We start from the raw sequence: 25142 nt of genomic DNA, 5'->3' as shown, positions 1-25142 counted from the left end.
GTCGGTAAAATGACCAATGTAGTCGAAACTCCGTGATTATCCAACCAACAACATCAAGTAGAGGGGCAGAGTAGGAGTCGTAGTTTTCAGTTGCATTAGTAGTTGTATTAGTAGTTAGAGACGTATTGATAAGGTACGGCAGTGGTGCTTATAGCCTTATGAGGCTTTGTGCACCACGAGAACGGCAATTTCAACAGCACAATTGCATTTTCGACGGTTCAATGCATTTTGTTTCATGGCGACTCTTCTCTCTCCCATGCGCCTTCCTTCATTGGATTATTGCTGCTGACTTTCAATATCGGCTCACTGTACTTTCTGGGCTTTTTAAGTCACTGCAATCGCACTGAGGTAGGCGATGAGGAGCCCAGATAAACCTCCGACACATAAAAACTTGGTAGAGCCGAGACTCAAACCAAGATAGAAAGGGCAGTGGTCGCTTCTGTAAAACCGACATGGTGGTGAGTCGAGTTCGCAACTTTGAGTAGGAGTCAAATCTAAATGCATACGACTTTTGAGCATTGCTGGTAATGGTGACAAACTTTTGCATTCCTTTCTGCTGTCAATAGTTGCAAAACAGATGAGACGAGATTTGGTCATTGTACTTGGAACCAAGCTGATCATATTCTCGACACATCCTGTCCACTTCTAAACACTGTATTTTCTAGGCATTATATTAAAACAGCATAACGGCTGCCGTATATTTAAAATCCCGAGCATCGATATGAGAAGGTCACCCGGCGTCTCAGTCATTCTTATAGCGCCTTCTTTCGCTATAAAATGTATTTGACGATAACATCGTGCTGTCACAGAATAACATGTTGATGAAAAATTGTTTCCGGCATTTAAAACTACATCGTGACATGTACTTTTCGGAAATTTTTAGTCAAGTCGCGGTCACAAAAATGTCCTGGTCAGGGCCGCGAACTTATAGACCACGCCTTACCTATTCTTAGGGCTGCCTTTAAAACAAACCGTGTTTTAAAACACTTGCTTTAAAACATGTTTTAAACATTGTTTTAAACAAAGGCCTTTTTGATAAAAAAAATTCTGTTTTTTTAGTTGTAAAATTAGGCCATAATTGTGTAAATACTTTCCAAAAAACATGTTGTATGAGCCTACTGACAATTAGCACCCGATATAGCCGACGTATATCGATATGGGATGGTTGGAACCCTAAAAATAGTCGGTTCAACATTAACAGTACATATATTTCGTCAAAGGAGCTATATTTACCCTATATTTTCAATTGTCAATGTCAATCCACTATGACGTCACAATTGAATATTCGTGACGTCATGGCTTAAAAGGCAAAAACAAACTAAAAAACATGTTTTAAATTAGAGCCATGTTTGTTTTAAATTGATTTTTGTTTCAAATGCAACCCTACCTATTCTATTCTATACAGCACAAATTACACAGACTCGTTGAGTATTCTAATAGCGGATCAGTATGTCTACATCATTTCGCCAATCTATCGCAACAGCAGTCGGCAAAATGTAAATATCACTTGTGAAATTCGACGTGGATTAGTTTGTCACCAACTCACATCATCAATCAGAGCAACTCCTGAATTTGGCATCATTTTGCGTCCATTTAGTGGTAACAATAACTGAAAATGAGAAGTTCTCTATCGACAATGGGCCATATCGTCTTGCAGTCCATGCAGTATTGAAGAAATAGCAAGAGTTTTAAAACACGGAACACATGTGAGAGTGAGAGTCTATCGTTCGATGTATTCGTACTGCATCTCGAATCCGGTTCCTTCGATGGCATTGTTGCTCTTGAAAGTAACTATCACGTGAGCGGAGTCTGGACTCACATCAATTACCAAGTCGTTTTGTATCCCGCAAACCGTTTGCGATGACGAACTCTGGGCAACGGTGACACGATCGGCGACGCAGTTTTCGTGCTCGTTCGTTTCGATGTCTACTTCGGCAAAATGAAGGCTCAGTAAGGTCGCGTTGGTGTCGACCGCGAATTCCCATTCGCAGAACGTGTTCGGCTGGTAGGCGGCTGGATAATTAGGGCTTGAGATTGTTCCTTGTCCGAGGCCCGAGGAAATCACGTAACCGCAGGTGGGTGTCGCTGGTAATTCGGCAAATTGATCGCTTATCGGGTCTGCGATACTCGTGTTGACAACTGAAAACGACAGCGATATTTGCGGGTGTGAAGTCAATACGGTTTCGAAACGGTATTCAAAGAACTGTTGTTCAGTGGAAAAATTCGATGAACAATGGAAATTCACAAGGTGATGTTTTATGTGATTGTATCACCTAGAAAACTCGCGGTCAGACCGTAGATTTTGACGCATGCTACTCCATATCTAATTAGACACTCACAATCTTGCATAATGCAATTTAAACTATTTGAAGAGATATGTCAAGGGCATCCCGCCGGCATATAATTAACATGTCAGTCAACTGGATACATTGAGTGGTTATGGTCCATCACAAGTAGTTTCGATTAAACTGCTAGTTATTCGAAAACGGTATAAGTGATAACATTTATGTCGACTTCATTTCATCCGTTACAATAGCACATGCCTTGACACATCATATACCATCTCGAAACTGAATTGGCTTGATCAAAATTCCTGAACAGTTTGAACATAACGAGGCAGTTCTCGCAAAAGTAAGTAGTGTCTGCGAATTCGCTTTTGAAACATGTTGATGGTCACAACTTAATTCTCCAAGAAAGAACTTGATGTACTTCATGGTAAATTACTACGTAATGAGAATATTGTATATGTATGATCGAAATCTACTTATATGTAGTGTTGTTTTGATTCATGAATTGGAGACTTACATTAACATCAATTCGGACGAATATACACAATTACACATAAACACGTTTAGAGAATATGCACTGTGTATGAACGTGAATAACTGAATATGTACGTGAGTGGGGAAGGTGTATTTACCATATTTCAACCATTGCACATGGTGAAAATCAGGCTAGCGGCACTTTCTCGTACCAAATACTACATTTCACACCAATTCGAATGGGTGAGAACGAGTCAATTACACCAATTCTCGTGGAGTTATATCTCCGCTTACGTTTCCCACCTTTCTGTGCCTTCTTTGGGTGGCACACAAAAAAAACGAAACCAACGCACTCATACACCCCTACAGTGCATTTTCCATAATTACGATATCGTTATATTCATGCCTATCTCGTATCTGATTGTTGGACATCCGACAATAGGCAGTCTTCGTCGATGTCATCGGGTCATTTTTCATGGATCTATAGTATCTATGCTGATCTTCTACACTAAACTACGAAAACTCGCATAAATAGTAATATCTACGCGTCGAATCTCAGCAACGCTGATATTTTTCATTCAAATGTTGAAAAAATCGCGATTAGCGACATCAAATTTTCCACTCACACTTCCTGTACGTGATTGTGACGTGTTCCTCTCCTGTTTCTGTCGGGTCAACGGTCATTCGAATATTCAAGATGTTTGTGGTGATCGAAAAGTATTTCGGCCCGTAGCGTCCGCGGCGGTGACGAAATATTTCCTCGTTTCCGCTAGTAACTTTTATCTGAAAATAAAGCATACAAATCATCTGAACGTCGCACGTAACGGTTGTCACGATGACTATTATCTCTACTACGTCTACAACACAGCGGAGAATGTGATGTTTACGACGCAAACTGTTTTGGAGGGTTAAGATGAAACTGAATTTAGGATTTAGATTAAAAGCCTGGAGCGGGATTTGGAAAACTGGGTATCTTCCCAATGCTCATGTCCGAGTCGGAAATGCGGTATTTGATTCGCGTTCATTCGTAAATGGTGGAATACAGCAGGCTCTAATGGTCAAGGTGAAACAACCAATAAGTTCAACTGGATCACATTAGATCGATAAAGGAAATAATATTCATATGACATTGATCGTATCGATATATTAGCTCAATGCTGTTTGTTAATTCATACGCTATGGGGTTCAGGCTCTTGAAGAGTGCAACATTAGGTAGATGACAATAAAATCTTACGGGTTTGTATTGGCGGCTACTGGCCTGTGGTTGCAATGCAACATTCATGTTCATAATTAGCCTCAATACCGATTCTGACCGTATCAGAAAAAATATGCAACCGGCTTCGATCCTGCTTCGACCAAAAATGAAAATATCTGGCCGAATACCCAGTTCAGCTATGGTCCATGCCCCGATCTAATAGTACACTAATGGTATACTGCAGCATCTACTTTTAATACCATAAGATTCTATTCGAGTGAACAACTGAAATTACCGATTTACGAAGCAGGCCTATATCGACTACTGAAAGTGAGTGTGAAAACCCATAGGTTTCAAACGTGCCCAGGCACACAGCCGTAAATCATCAAGTTCAAGACTATACACGGATTCTAGATTATTTATTCTTCAACATCAAACGGTGTATGTGCTGTGTATGACACGTCTACCCGAATTGGATCTACTGACAACAGTTGCGCATATAATTGCAATGGCGAATTCACATCTCGCGATCATGAGACAGCATTGATATTGTGCGATGACTAGGATGATTTTAATAGTATTCATGTTATAAGTTCATCGAATTGTTATTTTTTTGCTTATCCAACTTCAACATGAGAATACGGCAATTTGAATCTATATACTATTTAACCACGTGAGGCTATAATCTATATATGAACTGCTTAAGTAACAAAAACTATACTCATGTACTTGGAAAAAATATACTTGGTAAAACATAGGAATATGAAAATATAAAAATTAAAATCAACCCGATAGATTTGTCAATACACTATGAAACGTAATCGCATCGATTTGGAGATCGACTGATTCGAAGTATTGAAAACACATTCCATTATCAAATTTATGCAACACACGCACATAAGTATAATATTCAAACATACCTTTGTCGAAGTTGTTTGAATTCTGCCCACGTATAAATCTATCCATGATCCAGAGGGAAATTCAATCACCCAATCACAGTGGAACCGTGAACTGTGAATGGATTGTAGAGAAGGTAAATTTATGGTCCCCTCCGAACTGCTTAGTACGCCTCCGCAATGAGAAGACACTTCAGGCTCCGCTAAATTGACAAAAACGTATCAACAATGCCGATTATGTCGAGAAATATAACAAGGAATTCACTTCGCACACACACAGCGCGGCACGTACCCAGTGGCAGACTGAGATATTGGAAATATGACGATGGGCGTAACCAACCAATTCGTTAACGGCCAAATGCGAATGTTAGAGTTAGGTAGATCTATATATCGTCGCTTTATCACCACAATTTCTTTTACACCCACGTTTTGATTGTGACCACACCTATACCCACAGTGTCCCACTTCAATATCAACAATCGTCGGATTATATTTTCATCTGATCAAGACAATGTACAATGCGATAAGACACAATGCGATGTAACGAATAGATAGAAGGATGCCGAACGACCAGTTTGGTTTCTTAAACTGGTATCGAGCTCGACCTAGTGTCCGATGTCGCAGTTCTTTTTATCGATGTTAATCTCTATTGTAATCTCTATTTCTATTTGATACAATATGCACAGTGTGCATTGCACATGATCCAAGGGACATGCTAAATAGATGCAAGACGCGATATCACTCAAACCCACAGTCTAAAAACGAAATTGCGAATTGCTGGCAATTTCGTGAAATTTCGTAAAGACGGTCCCCCATTACCAAAGAAGGAATGATTACTCTCTAGGCAATGATATTGCAGTGTTCATGGTAAGAGGTAATTGTATCTCGCGTTGCTGTCTCGAATTCATACAACTTCTTAGAGCGGGGCGTGGATAATCCATCATCCATGAACTGGATATTTGCCTGATTGTTTTTTTTTATTTTTGACTGGATTCGGATCGGATCCGGATTCATACTTTTGCTGAACAGTCCGGCTCCGTATCGGAGCCGGATTCGTACCTTTTCTGATACGATCGGAGTACTAGGAGTGGTATGTAGGATTTAGTCAGATCTGGGATGGATATTGGCAGGAATATTTTATTATGGGCTTGTAGCCGGATCGGAGCTGGATTCCATTTTAAAGAAACAGGATCCGAGTAGGACTAGGGAATTTGGCGATTTCCCCCTCACTGACAGGTATATACTATCGAATGTAAACAATGGTTACATTCGATACATACCACAAAGGACAATATGTATATCCGACCGCAGGTTGGCGATTTAGAGTAGACAGCTGCAACACCACGGTTTGCGAGCCCAACCTCTAGCTAAGTCCTGGAGGTTTATCTAGGTACCGGGTGTTGCCAAAGCCTAGGACGAAAGTGGACCGTGCTATAAGTTGGCAGCGCAGAAATTATAATGCAAATATGGTATCGGATTGGTGTAAAATGATTAAAGTAGTGGAAACACTATGAATACTTGAACAACCACCAACAACATCCCTATTTCGACAACGACAATACCAACGGGACACCTATAGCGGATATACAATACTAGTTAGAAACAGAATGTACAGTTATTTATATGTATTGGAAATATATTGGCTGCGATACGCCGTATGCACTCATTAATTCCAAAACAAGAAACCTATATCAATTATGCTGATGTGATGAGCTTGGAGAAGGACATTCAACTGTCGGCGCTCACGCCCGACAGGTCATTTGAACGATATTCGCTTCTTACAGCATCGCAACACCACAAAATACGACGTGTCGAATGCGAGGTTATGAGAGCAGTGTCGGAATATTTACCTGGAGGAGGAGGCAGGTAAACATCCTCGTCGGCGAAGCTCATTGCACTCATAGCATCGTGCGACGGATACGGATTCAGTGCAATGTTCAGTGCGGTGTTCATGCTCGCACTGCTCATTCTCGCGCGGCTGGCAACTTTCCGACCGACTCCTATCCTGCGTCTTCTAGCCATGAAAGACACGCGGCTGCCTGACCTCATTCGACCGCGGCTGTGATGTGATAACATTCTGGGCTGAAGTGCAGGGATTCCTCGCGGTGACGCGACCGAATTCCAATTGGATGCCGTGCCTTGCCTAGACCCCTCGAATATATAAGGACACGAAATGGTAGGGGATTCAGAGTTTTGTGGTACTTCCTGTCCACGTCTCAGGCATACGGGAATCGGTGACACGGTGGAATCGGCTGGTAAATAAGAGAAACATGTTGAGTTGATGTCGTTACTTTTCGATAATCATGATCATAATCAGCGCCTTCCAGCGGTTCTATTGTTTTCATCCATTCAAGACAAACAATGTAAAATGCGAAACAATGAACGGATCCGGTGGAGCTTGAATCAGAACAGGCAGCAGACATGAATTCTGTAGGAGCACCGGATCATTCTCTGGGAGTTTTTTCAGAAAGATGACATAAAAACAGCGACGTATGGAAGGAGGAACCCAGGTATATCCCCGGCACCTTCGAAACGTGTTATTTACGAGACTCGATCCGGGGAGAATGCAAAACTTGTCAGTGGTCATCGATAGTCTGAGCCCCTGAAGAGTCTGATTATTATAGAGCCATCGTGTTATGGATTTGGTCGCAACCAAACTGGACAACGATTTCATGAAGACATTGGATTTTTCACCGAAATACTTATAATACCGATCATCCGACGTGTAATGAGAAAACACTAGAGAGACAAAATCATTTTCCGGCATAAAGGGCCGCCATGTTAATATGGTGACCTTAAAAACATTGGTGAAGGTGATGTTGATGTTTCGAAGCAAGTGTGCCTATAAACGCGCAATATTTATAAATAGATAGGGCACAGTATGGTGTGGTATGGTATGGAACGAAATGTAGATATGGAATATGGAAGTGCACGAATATGTTCATTGTTCATGTTATGGTATGGAAATTTCCAAGTATGTTTATGTTATGGTATGGAATTACTCTGTCAGTTTTAGCAGCACCAGATTGCATACCCCAAGAAACCCTTTACTGGCAGATCTCTGTTCAAGTCTCAAGTTGCAACTCAGATGGTCCCACCCACCCTGGTCAAGATATTTTTGAAGCCAACAAAGTTGTGCAACATGACTTGACTCGAGTCAGACTCGAGTCACTTTTTCGTATGACTTGACTTGACTCGAGTCACTTACAAAAATGACTTGACTTGACTCGGCGCTTCAGAAATGTCAATTGACTCGTGACTCGGTGCAAATTTTACGAGTCAATTCCAAGTTATCAATTAAACGGTGTCGATTACATCACCCTATCTTATGTACGTTCGGATTGTCACGATACGCCGATGTCACTTGTGAGGGCAACCAGTCATTCACTGATTGTACGTTTCCCTGATCCTCCATTGTTACATCACAAATAAATGGACTGCAAACGAAACGATCACAGCTTACCTTGTCGTATTGTTAGTAGATTAATGTAATAGCAACGTATCTTCGTTTCTTAGACGGCCCAGTGCTTACGTTACGCAGTGCTCACCTTTACCAGCACTCTTGTATAATTTAAATCGAACGAACATACTTTATGCGCTATATTCTCATGGATGTGTAGATGGTTAGTGTATTGTACTATATCAACGTGTTTCAACTTCTCGAGGCTTATTATTCGAGCCTCTATTTTGGCTGATAATAACGGACTGTAGTATGTAGCTATACGCAGTTACTCGCGTATTTTATTAGCAGTTCTACGTGTGCAAGAACGATACAACGCCTTTTTGCATGTTTATTTAACTTTATATTCGTTATTTGGTTCAAAATGAATGACCAATTAATCTGTCTTTCACCCAGTTGGCAAAATGTAATGACTTTGCATCATCACTCATACTTAGAAAATTCAATTTAGCTTAAATCGCGACTTGACTCGTGACCTGACTTGAGTCGACTTGACTCAAGTCATCTTCGAAAATCGATTGACTTGACTTGACTCGAATCAAAATGTGCAATGACTCGTGATGGCTCGTGAGGGTGACTCGAAGATAGTGGCTTGATCCGAACACTGCCGCAAACTGCCAAGAGTCTTAAAATCATAGACTCTAAAAATGTACAGTCACTGGAATATATATATAATAACTCGTTAAACTTTGCGCTTCGCTCGGATTATTATCGTCGCGCAATGATTTTGACAAATGCATCATTTTCATTTCAGTGGTTCCTAACCTTCTTGACCTCGTGGTCCGGCAAAACTTCAAAATAAATGTTGCGGATCGGTGAACCTTCAAAAATCAAAATTCACCCAAAAATTTATTGCGACAAATGTATGCAACGCAGGTATAATATTGAAAACTTCAGTTATTGCTGCCTTGGTGATATTCGATATTTATACGTGCTGGTTATACTAAAGTTTTTGCAAGGCGAAGGTCGCGAAGTCATAGAGCACTAACTTGATTGCGATTGTTTGGTATCCTTTGAAAGAAATGCTATAGTTTTCTGTTTGCTATAGCCTCTTTTATAAGTGTCGCCTAATTGCGCTGACGGAATTTAACCAAATTTGTTTATAGTCTCCGTAGGCCTCACACATAACTTGACGGAAACAAGTTCCAGTTTCGTACAGCACTTGCACCATTGTGATGTAGGCCCAGAGTAGACCATGCACAAGATAAGTCCCAAGCCTACTGGTCAATTTAAAATTTGATGTTTTATTTCCCTAATTAATGTAAAAGCGTCCAATTTCTCTTGGAAATGAGATACAAAATGCTAATATATTTGGCGGACCGGCAGGAAACTTCCCACGGACCGGCGGCTGAGTACCACTGAAATTCACGAAAATATAATTTATCGGAGCTTTGTTACGAAATTTCTTCCTCGAACACGCATTGTAATTTCATTTAATCTCGTTCTTCCTGAGTAAGCAACGGATACCACTGGTATTGGTTAATAAATCTTGTGACTATATGACGCATGCATCATGCATGCATGCATGGGGGTGGGAAATTGGACTTGATCCACCATCTCAACATCCTTAATGATTAGATCGATGTAAAATAATAGTCTGAGATATATTCTAAGGCGACAATACTTTTGGGTTATGCAATTTTGTCGATGGTATCTGTACACTACTGCTAGCAGTCTGTTGGCACTCTAGTTTTACATGTTATGAATCTATCGTGCTTCTATTGAGATTCTCGAAGAATCCCGCATATATTTCACGTTCTGTCTTCGATGATTAAGGCCAACTTATAAGTTGTACATATCGTTGATTTGCTGACACAAAGAACTTGGGAATGGAATTGATGCGTCAGAGTTGTTTGATTGTTAGTTTCATCTAAATTAACTGGAATGTAGACGCCGGAAAATGTTCACACATCACAAATAGAATAGTATCCGAAATATTGGGCAACTGAGAAAGTACGAAAAATCAAATATAGTATAAGAATGTTGCTATAGTATGGGAAATTGTAAGTATGATATGGAACGAGTGAAGAGGATATTGGATATGGAAATGTCGCGTTCCATATGATTCCATATGACTGTATGATTATTTTTCGCTATTTTACAAACAAATAATTAATCAATCCTTCTCTCGGTGAGTCTGTCTCTCCTATTTACGACAGTGCGGAATCCATTGCGCAATCAATAAGATTAAGAAGACCAATTACCAGCAGTGGTAGTTATTTCATCTTCCGGTAAAACCACGACCATCGAGGTAAATGGAGTGACGAAGTTATACTTCAATGCGAGACTGGTAACTTTTGCCGTGATAGTATCCACCTCCGCCTGCATAGAAAAAGTTACGAACGTTCATAAGTCGAAATATTAAGATCTGAGGTGAAATAGGCTATTAGCCAAAACGGTTGAATATGATTCACGTAAACATACTTCATCCCACCTAAAGGGGTTTACCGGGTAAAACTCGCCTATAATCATGAAAATGTAAGAACATTGCTCATGCCCGATTGCCCGCGCGTACCTGGGTTTCTACCAACACTTTGTCGTTAAGTAATTCGTTGATGGTGGAATACGCCCACAATCGTTCAATGAAGTTGCTGAAACTGCCGGTGTCTTCTTCGGTATGGCTAAAACCCTCGTCAATCTCTTGACCAACCGTAGTGTATTCTACATTTCCTTCCCCGTTTGTTCCGGTAATTTGTGCTTCGACCAGCGTCTCTGTGACAGATACATTGAATGTTATGGCTATTCCTAATGAAAGCATGTTGTGAAATTACGCCAGTCGGCGGGATTGTCCGTGGATAATTTCGGCGTTTGGTGGCGCTGACACGCACATATGAGCCAGTGATGAGTATCGGACGGACTCGGATAGGGTTCGGATCGGTTTCGTTGACAATTTAAGACAGTAGGATCGGATTCGGATTCTATTGTAGATTTTGTTTCGGATATTTTCGGATAGTTGTAACTTCTGCTTCGGATATTTCTGGATAGTTCTGACCAGACGTGACTTGACGTGACGTGACGTGATTGAATTCAAGAGAAAAAAATCGTCAGATCGACAACCAAACACGGACAGTAAACACGTTCTGATAGGATTAGTAACACTATAAATTTGTTCACTCAAAGGTCAAAGCAAATTTAGATGTCAGCTATTCCTAACCTTAGCCTTTCTAAAAACTATTCGCAGCTCAGGTGTGGGTGGGTGGGTATTTGTGATGAGTAATGCTTAGCTGCTAAACCTTTGTGCACCAGAACCGTGTTTACTGCTTATCCCTGAAAGCAGCTCAGATGTACAATTAAGATTCTTCGGAAAAGTTACTCGATTCGGATTTTTCGAATTGTGGACGACATTATTCGGATTCGCATGGGTTTTTGGTTGCGATTGTTCGGATTCGGATGGATAGTTCCTCAGAAACTCAAGCTGTCGGACGGATTCGGATTCTCAAGAATCAATATCCGCTCATCACTGATATGATAAGTCGGATCAGACCACGTTCTATGACGAAAATAGGTAATATATTATAGTAGTAGCCTACTTGTCAAACGCAACTCTAAGATATTATGCGTCGAAAGTCGAATATTCAGAGGCGCGTAATGATTTCATTACCACTAAAGCCATTACCACTGCAGTATGAATCGTGTCCAATCCATAAATTAGTCGCGATCCTGACAAACGGTGCTGGAGATGTCACAAATTTGCGGGCAGATCATATTCAGAATCATTGGCTAGTGTCGCTTGAAATTCCGACAGAAAATGATATATCGAGTATCAAATCCATTACATATTCTTAGACACTCACGCTCCAGCATGGTTCCAACAACAACAACTTCGGAGCCTTTGAAGTATTTATCGATTTTGGATTTGCTAACGTCTTCGATGTTCATGCCGATGTAGCGGATATTGACATTGAGTAGTAATGGGGTGGCCACTTCCTGGAAAAACCCTTCCAGTTGCAGATGTGCGTCGGAGTCCGGGTAAATCTTCCTGCGATGCAAATAAGAAATGAGTTGCGTTGCGTTACATTGCATACCGCCAGGTAACCGCAAGACTCTGTCAATCTGCCGCGTATCCAAAGTCGGTAAACCAGTCGAGTTCACTGAGAGTGTTGCTGCAGTTCCGACGGTCACATACGCCATATGCCTAACGTATTTACTCTATTTTGCAGAGTATAAAGCATTTTGACCATAGCGCCGCCGTAAAATGATCTCAGCGATCGCTTCAAGTACAAAATTCAGCTTATCGCCCATACCAGCAATTCATACAGATGAGCAATTGTATATCTCAGTGGTTCCTAAACTTTTCATAAAAATTCATGAAACGGTCTCTTGGCATTTTTTCAAATAACTGGCGGTCCATTAGGCTACCAAAACAACACGTTTGATTTTGTGGTGTCAATAAAGCGGGTGTAGCTGCGACCAGCTCTCCACCCCCGAAAACGTCGGTCTTGGCCTTCATAGGGTGATCATGATCAAGCTAACCACTGGACAACGAAGCCTTCATAACCCTTTTACCTCTACGGGTAATTTCATCATTACCCTTCATGCATCCGACTTAAAAACGGGGTACGCGATTCACGATTCATGAACGAGTTGAAATAGCTAGCAACAGGGTTTTGAAAAATCAGAGTGTAGTTACTTTGTATAGTCACGCGAAGCTCGAAATTCTTTTAGAGTTATAGATTCAATATTGTCGATATTATCAGTGTTGCATGAATATTGTGTTCCTCTCTCGGCATACTTGATGACATTTACCGGTAGAGTCTAGGCTTTTGTGAAGCTATAGATTTCTGACCTTGGGATAAGATTTAATTTGTATTTCGGAACCATTGAGACAGTAGCTTTCGATTTTAACCAGTTCCGCCAAATTTTGCAGTCAGGAAGCAATCTGTAGGATTACCAATATTGCTTCTTTTGCCTTGCGCAGCAGTAAACGACACTGTTTGTACAAGCGTGACGTCTGAACTTGCGTATCTCTCGGTAGGTTAGTGATCTATAGTTAAACACTGATAAACCTCCAGCACTTACGGTAGGTTGTAATTCTGGAGTCGACCGCAGTCGTACTCGAACTCGCGACCCATTGGACAAAGATGTACCGGTTGCAACTGCGGCTTGATAAAAAATATTTTGAATCCGATCGTTCACACTGGAGTTTTCCTTTGCACGAAACTCAATATTGAAAATTCCCGGCAGTTCTTAAGCCTGAGTATCATCTAGGTTTGCCATACGACCTCCTTTAGGGGGATTTATCCTCATTTTTCAGGAAATTAAAAATGTCCTCCGAGGACGCCTGAATGTCCTCTTTTTTTAGCATTCCGTCCTCCTTTACACCTTTTACAGACAGGCTAATGGACAGGAGCAACTGAAAATCGGCATAAATGACGCGAAATATGTAAAGCAGACGTTCGAGCTGGTCATTCGGGAGTCAGATCATAGTGATGACCTTTTTTGATTTAATTTTTTTAGTGAACACAACAAGACTAAATATTTCAAAACCAGCCGTTTTCAATTTCGGTAAGCTAACTTTTCTGTTTTTTACAAAGTGTCCACCTTTCCTGATTCCAAAATATGGTGACCCTAGTATTGGGGTTATTTTGTTACGGTATCCTACCTGGCGACGCCGTCGTTGTCATTGGACAGCTTCTTGAGAAAGTCGTGATTCAAGTCATTGCCGAAGCCAATGCAGAACAACGAGATAGCTCCTCTGATGCTCGACTTTACGTTTTCTCGGATTGCCTTTTCATTGGTGACTCCCACCGTTGGATCACCATCGGTCAGAGCGATAATCGTAGTTAAGACGTCACTTCTGCGCTCTGTCGTACCCAAAATCTCAACAGCTTTCAGAAGAGCGTCGTTCAGGTTGGTACCTAGGAGTGAAATCAACAATGTAGGGTATATAAAGAGTTAGATATCATCGATTCCACGCGTCTTTGACGCATTGGGTACTGTGATACGGTCAATCGGGGTTTGAGGCTCCAATAGGAGAAAGAAAGCATCGAAACTATGAATCTTGCAGATAAAGTAGCAAAGAGCAAAGTGCATTTAATTTCTATACTGGAAAAATCGCCTTTCACTTCTCGACTCGAATCATTGCAATCGACTCTCAATTGGAATTCGAGTGTTCGAATCGTGGCCCTGTTCATCACACATGCACATTGCACACCGTCACACACTTATAATGAAGGACTCGGGACCGCATCTGCCGCAAAACAAACCAGCCCAATTTAGGAGCCCAAGCTCGTAGGGGCCCAGAATTATTTCGTAAGTCAACATAAATTAAAATTTTCTTGCCTATTTTACAGAAATGAGTCCAAACGTATATGCGCAACTATGAGAGAACAATAACTTCCTAGTATCACTTGAGACCGTTGGGATGTGTTATTTAGTCTGTTGGTGTGGAGTGTGCGCTGTGCTTTTTGCAAACTGCTAATGCGGGGCTATAAGCCTCATGAATAGTCTTGACCAATGTTCCCTCTAAGCTGCGCACGTGCGCAAATGCGCAGTGCTGACAGAGAGAGATATGATATTCTTTCTCGCCTGCACCATCGAGATGCTTTGGCGACGGAGTTGCGATACGGCCCCATGAGGTCATCTAGTCTGCGCCCCCGTTTTTTTTTCTCCTCCATGCTATCCGTGATTGCTGAGCGCCTAGCAGGATAGCTGCGGATACCATTTTTCGAGTCTTTGGTATGACCCGGCCGGGGATCGAACCCACGACCTTCCGCTCGAGAAGCCGGACGCATAACCGCATAACGCATAACGCATAACGCATAACGCATAACGCATAACGCTGACACGGTCTCTGTGCACAGAAAATCTAAGTTGCTCACACAAAATCCGAAGTAATGACCTTTTTTAGTCGATATGCACTGTTGTCCAAGGGTATGCGCAGTGAGTTGGTGAGTGTGCGCAGACTCATCAAAAATTAGAGGGAACATTGGTCTTGACCGAGTGGCATGATCGAACATGGCCTGTAGACTACTATGTCATGCAATTGCAAAGTCATCAACTCCATCAGTTATACCGATAAATCTGATCACGTACGTGAGAGAGAATGAAGAAGTAATAGTAGTATACGCAAGTACAGCTGTTAATGACCAAAGTCATTCATAAACTTTTAAAAAAATTCGCGTTTCGTGCGACTAGAAAACAAATGCGTAGCAAGACGATATAAATAAATAGATAGGTCTTGCGTTCACCGTTACTTCTTCATGCTCGTTCCTGATTCACGTAATGTCGGATTTAGTTCGCTATGGAAAGAGTGTGTGTGTGTGTGTGTGTGTGTGCGTGTGTGTGTGTGTGTGTGTGCGTGTGCGTGTGTGTGTGTGTGTGTGTGTGTGTGTGTGTGTGTGTGTATGTGTGAGTGTTTGAGAATGGAATGTATAAATGGTAGTTATGAAATGACTCATAGTCATTCACAAATATTTTTCCAATAGTTTACCTCCTGTGTTTGATGACTTTTTCATGCCTGCTAAAAATGTCCACTCCCACTACACGAGATCCTCGTCTAAAGGAAATATCTACTTACCCGCACCCAATAGCAACCTAACTAAGAGATCTATCGACTACTCGGGACCTATCATCTGGAATGCATTACCACCACATATCCGTGAATTGCCTCATAATAGATTCAAAAAAGCCCTACTTGATCACCTCTTGTCGTTACACTAACACTGTTGCCCTGCGTCGCCCAGACATTGCTTCATTGATCATTTGCTACCATCGTTTAATTTTCTTCTATTTTATTTTTTTAACTACCGTAACATTTTTTACTGCCAGACTGTTTAGAGTCAAGTGAACATGTTTGATGCTGGTGTGATCAGACTAGATGACATTCACGGTCTTATCGATCATTCCTATCTAATACCGAATACTGTGCATCAGAGTTGGATCAATTACATTATTTCAGCTCAATTACAATTACAATTACAATTACTTTCATGAATGTTTCAATTACATTACAATTACAATTACTCTATGCTAAAAATATCAAATTACAATTACAATTACAATTACTCCTTGCATGCATCAATTACATTACAATTACAATTACTCCTTGTATGCATCAATTACATTACAATTACAATTGCTGCTGTTGAACATGTAATTAAATAGTCATAAATTCAACCGTGGTCCTTGACAACCGTAGCGTCGTATTTAACAACAATTCAAGTCTAGTTCAGATTGTGTAGTAATAATTGCGTTGATGTGCGTACGTACATAGCAGAGATGAGCATGGATTAGGATTAGGTTTTGAAAAAACAGGATTTGTGAAATTTTGTCGGATTTGGATTGGATTTGGATTAGAAATTTTTTTCACAACGGATTAGGATTTGGATTGGATTGAACTATTTTCTGGGAGATTGAAATGTCGTGTGACGAATGGCGACAAACTTTATTCAGATCAGTTATTAATGTACTTATGGTTACTAAGTTATCTTGAATCAAGTGAATCGTTGGTTGTGAAAGAAAATTTTCGAATCCCTCCATTGCATAAATTAGTATTTTTTCTGAATTTCCTGTTGGAATCGGATTAGGATTGGACATGGACTTGAATATAAAAAAGTTATGGATTAGGATTTGGATTTGGATTTGAAGGTTCGGATTTGGATTGGATTAGGACATAGAAATTTCAAATCCGCTCATCTCTGGTACATAGTATGCTATGTAAGATGTCACTGTGACGTAATGTAAGCGTGTTTTGTGTGCTAGGTAATTATGGCTCACGTAATTGGAAATGTAAAATGTTATCTACCTAATTTCCTATGGGTTAGGATTGAGGATAGGGTGCAGTATGTCGTTGAAAAAGTATTATAATATATGCAATGCATGCATATTATGCATGTGTTGGATTCGCGTATATAGTATATAATTAAAGAAACAATATTATTTTTATCGAGGGACGTAGGAATTAGGATGAGGAGTAAAAACAAAACCGTGCTTTGTCAGATAAGACGTTATATAATATCCAGTGGTCTGGTTAGTTAGCCAGACGAAATAACGATGCATCATCGTGATCTGAAATCGTATTGTAGATTGCCAACCCACGGATAGATGCGCAATATGTGAGTCACGGATGAATGCACCGACAAACGTACTGAAAAGTCGGCTAAAACCAGCAAACTTTATAGTCCTAGAGCTGGCGATCCATGCGTCCAAATTTGATGCATCTGGTCTTCATCGTAAGCTATTGATGTACTAATTCCGAAAATACAAAATAAAATCTCGTCAGGGCAATGTAACTGCTCCAAAATAGCCGTTTAAGGCCGACTGTTCTGAAAAGTGAGAGCGCTGCAGCAGCATGACTACAACAATTACCAGTTACGCCCATAGCGATTGTTCAGAACAGTGCCGATTCCCAGACTTTCACAACTATTTTGGGATGGTACCATTGCCTGGAAATATACTTTTATTGCGGAATCAGTGCGACACTAGCTCTCGATTAGGACCATACATATCAAATTTCGACTCTTGGATCGCCAGCTATGGGACTATCAATTCTGCTGCTTTTAGCCGGCTCAGCAGTTCGCTTCTCGGCGTATTCAATCGTGAGCCACGTGTTGCGAATCCATCGGTTGGTTAGTAATTTAAAAATTGTATGGAATGGCAGCCGAGGCCAGCATAGCGGTGAAAATAAAAATAAACTTCGCCCGCAAGGGCGCGGTCAATGGCCTTCGCGAATGGATCCACCAAATTCCTTGTCGTTCGTTTAAAGAGAATGCATTATAAGTCAATTGTTTTATGTTGTGCTTGTCAGGTCTCAATAGCAATTTAATGTAATTGAAATTGTAATTGAGAAATTTTTTTGTCAAATTACAATTACAATTACAATTACACAAAATAAAAATGCTTCATTTACAATTACATTACAATTACATTGGAAAATGTAATTAATTACATTCAATTACAATTACAAATTACAATTGATCCAACTCTGCTGTGCATGCATATTTTCTGTACCACCACTGCCGTGTGTTATGTATTTTGGTTGGATGAAAATAAAGACTCTCTCTCTCTCTCTCATAGAAGGATGGCCTGGGGGAATACCCATCATTTTCTTTGAACTCCCCATCGCGGCCCAGACCAGCATTTTGGGGGCTTAGAGAGTGCTGTTTTGTCCTGGTTGGACTCAAAGCTATACACGCAGAGTCACAATTATGCAAAATCGTTTTCCAGTTCCCCACTCACTTCCACTAGCAGATATACGTTTCACGTGATGTACGGCCTGTTCCACCGTCATTTCCGTAACTGGCACCAGCCCAGAAGATTTCCACACGTGGGCGTCATTCGAAAATGTTACAATATTGAACCTTGAACGGAAATGGGATTTGTTGCGGCCTCAGGTAGCCCAAATCGAAAGCAAAGCATTGTCTTACTCGTCTGCGTCAGACATGCCCCTTAGTACAGTTTCGAATGCGGTTTTCGTTTGACTCATCTTCTTGCCGTACATCGACCCACTCTGGTCGATGACGAACACCACCTTTTTCGGTAACACCGGCAAATTCTCAGGGGCGAAGAAATGAACAAAGTAACCGTCTCGCGTCAGCAGCTCTCCGCCGAGATTCTCCCTTGTGACGTCATATACTACGCTCACTCTGCGCTCATCTTCCGGAATCATCAACAAGCGCCGCTGCTGCGCTTGGTTGGGTTTGAAACTGCAAAGGATTACAGCGTTTGCTTTATTCGTCTCTGTGTTATGACGTGAAGCGAACTCAGATAATACCTGACTGACGCCTGATGCTTACTTCTTCTAATTTGTACGCTGATGTCCACCTCGCCGCCCGAATCGTATCCACCAATCACTAAACGTCTATACTTCATTTCGCCGCCTTGAGGGTGATGAGCTTCCAATGTACTGATTCCTATCTCCTCGGTTATGTATACATTCAGTGACAAATCATCAACGATCTGGCATTATCAATCAATTAGCAATGTGAACAGATATGGAAAAGCCTCCGATTGGATTTCTGTGTACTTACTTGGCCAGGATTGATAAATAGGACCTGCTCGTATTTTCCAAGTCTTCTTTTCAACAGCTCTTGATACTCAAGTTCGAATACGACTCTCGCTTGTGGCGGTACGTTGGCGGCGACGTTGAATGTCTGCGTTTCGCGCACTTTAGTCGTAACCAATCCAGCGGAGTTGCCCTGCAAATTGCATTCAATTTAGTCTGCACAATAGCGTGTCGTTATCAATTGGGCCAAATATGCTACGTTATGACAGTGGTTCTTACACGGGGCTCGCTGAGTCGGCCATGGGCGTTCGTCAGATGTCAAGACACACACCCAAGTCCAAGATTCATTGTGGTATGCATGTCTTGACCATCATTGGGTGTAGGGAAATAGGCGCGATAACTTCGAACTCGAAACTCTGTCCTTTTGAGATGCCGATTCATTCCTTCATTTCATTAGTGATATCATGATTTAACGGTCTTGTACTTTTACCGAAGTCATATGTAGATACACAATTCATTTTGTGCATTGGTGTTATACAGTAATGTATTAAAATGGTACTAGGGTAGATTTTTGTTATTGTGACTCAGCGAAAATTTGTAGTTCACCGAAGGCTTGCCGAGTAGCGTAAGGGTTCGCCAGTTTAATAAAGGTTAAGAACCACTGCATTATGATGACATAGTGCTACAAATATATAAAAAGAAAGCATCGCGTGCAACCAAACTCACAGCTTTGACAGCTCCTTCATATTCCTGCTTAGCCACAGCCTTTTCTTTTACCTTGCCCACAAACAATGTGCCATCGACATTCCTTTCAAAAGAGGTACCAGATGTAAACATGGCTAGTTGCTCAATGATGGTATACAATACAACAGCCGCTGAGCTGACTGCTGAGCAGCTGCTTTCGAAAGTTGTACTAGAACAGGGGTCACCAACCCGGTGCCCGCGGGCACCAGGTAGCCCGCGAGGACTAGATGAGTAGCCCGCGAGCCGATTCTAAAAATAGGTGGAATAGCAGCATTTACCAATATTCGTCAGATTATTACCAGTGAGCTTTTAAATATACAGATTGATTGATTCAGCTCTTCTTGTTTAAAACACACTAACATGTAACTTACATATATATACACTTAAAAATATATTCAATTACAATTAGTAATATATAGATGTACGTGATAGAATCACCAGAAATTCAAGATACGGCGCATTGCCTATAAAGGCGACATGACGGAATGCCGTCCACGGTCCTCTTGAAATGGTGGGGGGTTCCGTTACGATAGCTAGACGACCAGGACAATGCCAAAGTAGTAAACAATATTACTATTCGGAGTCAGATAGCCGTTAAGTACTAGCAGATTTTCAATATATGTATACCCATTACGTATTGCATCTTTTTGCACAGCTTGTTTCTGTTACACTCAACGCAGTTTAATATACCATGTGTCTAACTTTCTGTAATCGTTGCTGCTGTCCGGTATAATGAAATCTTGTCATTTCTGGATGCTGAATAGTTGGAGATTGAAATTGTAACACTGCAAAATGACCCCCACCTCAGTCTGCAGCAAACATGTGGTGCATTGTTGATACGGAAAAGTACATTGGTGTATGCGCAGCAGCTATGAAGGTTACAAGCGTCTATGGTCCAACTTATCGCTGTGAATCAGCCTTTTCGGACATGAACTTCATCAAAAGCAAACACAAAACACGCTCAATCAATGCACATCTGGAACACTCATTCAGAATTGCAGTGTCAAGTCACATACCAGAGTACAGCTAATTGATATCATACAATGCCAGGCCTCCCACGGACTGCTATAGAAACAGATAACACGATGTCCAGTCCTGCCCAGTGCTATGAATATCAAAGCGGAAATTCAGTGTGGTACGGGTAAACGGCAGGAGTAAACAGTAGCCCGCCGCTTCAATCATTATGCAAAAGTAGCCCTCGGTTGTAAAAAGGTTGGTGACCCCTGTACTAGAATCTTTCAAAAAATTTAATATTAGTCCATAGCAACGCCTACATCTAGGATGCCGTACAATGTACATTAGGGCTGTTCATAAATTACTTTTTTCAAATTTTGCTGGCTACGTGATAAAATCGTTAGGTTACCTTATAAAATGCTGCACACCAATTTAAGCTCAATTCCAAACTATAGTGCCATTGCTATAAGAGAAAAAGGATAAATTCATTAAAAAATAGATATAGATTTTTATTGCATACATTACTGGCTACTCCATGTTAGATCGTCTGAAAAACGACGCACAACAAATTTCACTCCATACGAACGAGTGGAAACGAACTAATTGATGTTAAAAATTATAGTATTTACGGTGGGTAGACTTATAAGAGATAATTAAAGAATTGCCACCGTAAATACTATTTTTTCGAAATCCAAAATTCTGTACTCCCAATATCTTTGCGTGTACGGTTGAAATTCAGCCAAATTTGTTGGGCATCGTTTTTCTGGACAATCTAACAATTTCATGCGGTAGTGAGTAAAATTTGGTAGATTTTAAATCTATTTTTAATAAATAAATGCAGAACTTTGTCCTCTTATAGCAATGCGTCTATAGTTTGGAATTGCACCAAAATTAGCGTGCGGCGTCTTTTAGGTAACCTAACAATTTTATCAAGTAGCCAGTACAATTGAAAAAAGTCATTTTTGAACAACCCTAATGTACACATGCTGTATGCTGGTGCTGGGATTGGCCATTTAAACTTTGCAGCGGACTTTTTAGACTTATCCTTTTTTTTAGTCTACAGTACGGTATAGTATTGGACACACAATGATCATATTTCTTCTCATGTATATCTATATCCCCTTCATCTTTAATGGATGAAATCAAAGGACATCCTGAGCTTCACAGAACTCGGATTCGTGGCGTATCTTGACAGATAGGTTGCAAATCATTATAAGCAGACATGGAGTAATCGCGATTAGTAATCGTAATCGATTACGACGATTACAGCATTTTCAAGTAATCGTAATCGCAATCGATTACATTCGAAAAAATCCCGAAGTCATCGTAATCGTAATCGACTACTTCACATATCTAATCGATTTCTTTGTGAAAGAACGATTACTTTTTATTTATACAAGGACTATGACATAAACTGATTCTTCGTGAACTAGGAAGAGATATTATACCAGGTTAGTGATACCACAAACGACTGATTTTCAATCACCACTGCTCATTAGTACTGTATATGCATTAGCTTTGCTCGTCATTGCGTAAGAAATATCCAGACTATCCATAGATATTCGATGTACATTGTATTGTGATGATTGTAAGAACACCCGACTTGCTGTATATCTGGTCATCAATACCCTTGAAACGCCACTACCTCGAGGCAGGGTAAACAAGCCACTCTCCCTAGTGTCAGTTTGACCGTTGCTGCTTGGCTAGCAGTTGGGGTTCGCACCTGAATATAGCTATAACCATATATAGTATTAGTTTATTAATATTTTTATCATTTCAAAACACCACAAAACTGCGATATAGATATAGATATAGAGTAGGAAGACGCAATGCTTTCCACACAGGTTACCTATACCGTTGATATCACTTGTAAATTGTCAGGCAGAGTGGCCAGTGTACAACAATTAGTGATAATTCAGTGTCCGAACCTTCCGTCGTATGCATCTACCGTTCATTCTTAACTCACATACAGCCTTATTCCGTCGTATGGCTACCGTTAAGACGCAACACATGCAGCTTTCAGCCATTCATTAATACCAATTCTTATCCAATCAAGCCGTATCTTAATACAACCTTAATACAACCAAATTTTTTACTCGTCAAATGAAACATTATGATTTCCACAACGAAGCATTAAAAATCAACAGCTGCTAATATATATCATAACCGAGCCTTTCTTTGACGTTTCTCATTACGGCAGCTTGCAATATCTGTATTAAGTGGAAGGCAGAATTTTATGTTCACTTCATCTTATTTTGTTTTCATATGACTCTTCTGGAAAAGGGTGCCAATCGTTATTTCGCAATTCTATACTCAACATGTGGACCTGCCGCCGTAGCAATCCGCTTATACACCATGTTAGTGTGGGTTGTAGCTAGAATCAGGACCACAACAGCAATTCGTCAACGCACTCCAAACGTTGGCCGGGTCTTCATTCCTCTGTGGGTACCCAGGTGGCGTTTGTATTGTGGCGCTCAGATTGGAAAGACAGGACTATTCGTCACACCCATCCAACGTTGCTATTGACAATGGACACATAGCCTACCCAATGTTTCGGCCAATTTCTTTCTTTAGTGGCACACTTCGTGGAGTCGCATGTTGGCCGAAACTGCATATGTCTTTGATGTGTCGTGGCGAAGTATTGACCGCGACCGAAATGCCTATTCCTATAAATTATGCATTTTATGCTTTTTTATCTTGAAGAGGAGAGGTATACATTTCAAAACCAAGCAATCTAGCTAGATACATTAAATCTCGAATCTTTAAGAAAAGTTTAAAGTTTATTAAATCTCTCGAAAATACGTTATAATTTACGTTGATTTACGAAATACTTTTAGTCCCCTTCGAGCTCGCTCCCCATCCCATTGGGGAGTTTAGGGTCCGCCAGGTACGAACCTGGCAAGAATGCAAATCGTTAGGTACGATAATGGGGAATGGATACATTATGACGTAACAAGCAAATAACGTATCATTTATAGATAAAGTTTACATCTCATTAGCCCTTTTCATTGCAATCCTTATATTGTCTTCAATATATCTTCTAAGATTAGTTCTAAGAAGCAAAATAAATGTAATCGTGAGTAATCGTGATTACTTTTCCAATGTAATCGTAATCGTAATCGACTACTTCCTGGTTTTGCTGTAATCGTAATCGTAATCGTAATCGCGTGATTCCGAAGTAATCGTAATCGCAATCGATTACATTCACGAAGTAATCACCCCATGTCTGATTATAAGTATATATCAAGAGAGAGAGAGAGAGAGAGAGAGAGAGAGAGAGAGAGAATCTTTATTCGTATACATTACATATCAACATAACACTACAAAAAATGTAACAGTGAAATGCGACATGCAAGGTAGACGGGAGGCTCGATATGACATAGTCTTCAGAGCCGAGCCACCCGGGACAGGAGCAATTTTCACAGTCGATAACTAATGAAAAAATATAAAATTAAATTAAATTAAATTAAAATAATCCAACGAACGATAGGAAAAATAAGACACAGTATCACGGACCAATTTGTAATACAACACAAATACAATTTAGCGGTAGTTAGAGATAAGAGAATGAAAACATTGTTTTTTAAAAGCACAAGAGTCTAAATTGCGGAGATTAGGTGGCAGCTTATTCCAAACATTGACACCAATAAAACTGATTGAATTTTGTACTAGACTGGTAGAGTGGTGTTGCACAGACAGAGACAAGTTAGAAGAAAATCTGGTATGATGTTGGTGGGTATCTGAAGGTATTTTGAACAGATTATCAAAATATAGTGGCAGTTCACCCTGATGATAACTATGCATGAATTTCATTACCTCAAATTTGAAAACGTCTTCCACTTTCAATATTCCAACGCTACGATACATGCTATTACAATTCTCATATCTAGATTTCCGACAGAGAATTCGTATGGCTCGGTTTTGCAAGACTTGCAATTTCTGCAGATGTTTTTTCGCAGCAGGTCCCCAAACTAGGATCCCATAAATAAGATAGCAGTGAATTAAGGCATAGTAGACTGATCTGAGAGTTTGATGAGGAATTAAATTTTTAAGGCGATAGAGAGCCCCGACACCACGCGAGATTTTAGTTTTTATATTGTTGATATGGTCAGACCATCCAAGTTTATCATCAATGATAATGCCAAGATATCTAACAGTTTTATGTGTATCAAGATGTGCGTTATTT

At 40.5% G+C, this 25142-nt stretch overlaps 1 protein-coding gene across 1 annotated transcript in view; it reads right to left on the bottom strand.

The window, feature by feature from the left end:
• Window positions 1-668: 668 nt before the first annotated feature.
• Window positions 669-25142, bottom strand: part of LOC145441074 (inter alpha-trypsin inhibitor, heavy chain 4-like) — a 29295-nt gene continuing 4821 nt past the window's right edge. The window contains exons 3-15 of the mRNA XM_080318850.1: window positions 19985-20066; window positions 19284-19451; window positions 19028-19212; window positions 18681-18959; window positions 18493-18614; window positions 13916-14171; window positions 12108-12292; window positions 10829-11025; window positions 10518-10635; window positions 6704-7105; window positions 4878-5056; window positions 3389-3545; window positions 669-2139 (exon numbers count right to left, since the gene is read on the bottom strand). Of these exons, the coding sequence (XP_080174976.1) occupies window positions 1721-2139; window positions 3389-3545; window positions 4878-5056; window positions 6704-7105; window positions 10518-10635; window positions 10829-11025; window positions 12108-12292; window positions 13916-14171; window positions 18493-18614; window positions 18681-18959; window positions 19028-19212; window positions 19284-19451; window positions 19985-20066 (2749 nt within the window). The 3' untranslated portion in view covers window positions 669-1720. The remainder of the gene's footprint in view (window positions 2140-3388; window positions 3546-4877; window positions 5057-6703; window positions 7106-10517; window positions 10636-10828; window positions 11026-12107; window positions 12293-13915; window positions 14172-18492; window positions 18615-18680; window positions 18960-19027; window positions 19213-19283; window positions 19452-19984; window positions 20067-25142) is intronic.

Source organism: Botryllus schlosseri, chromosome 6 (genome assembly GCF_051294905.1).
Source record: "Botryllus schlosseri isolate E-star chromosome 6, Bs_hap1, whole genome shotgun sequence".
Lineage (NCBI taxonomy): Eukaryota > Metazoa > Chordata > Ascidiacea > Stolidobranchia > Styelidae > Botryllus > Botryllus schlosseri.
The sequence above is the reverse complement of the archived record's forward strand: the minus strand, read 5'-3'. Positions and strand labels throughout refer to the sequence as shown.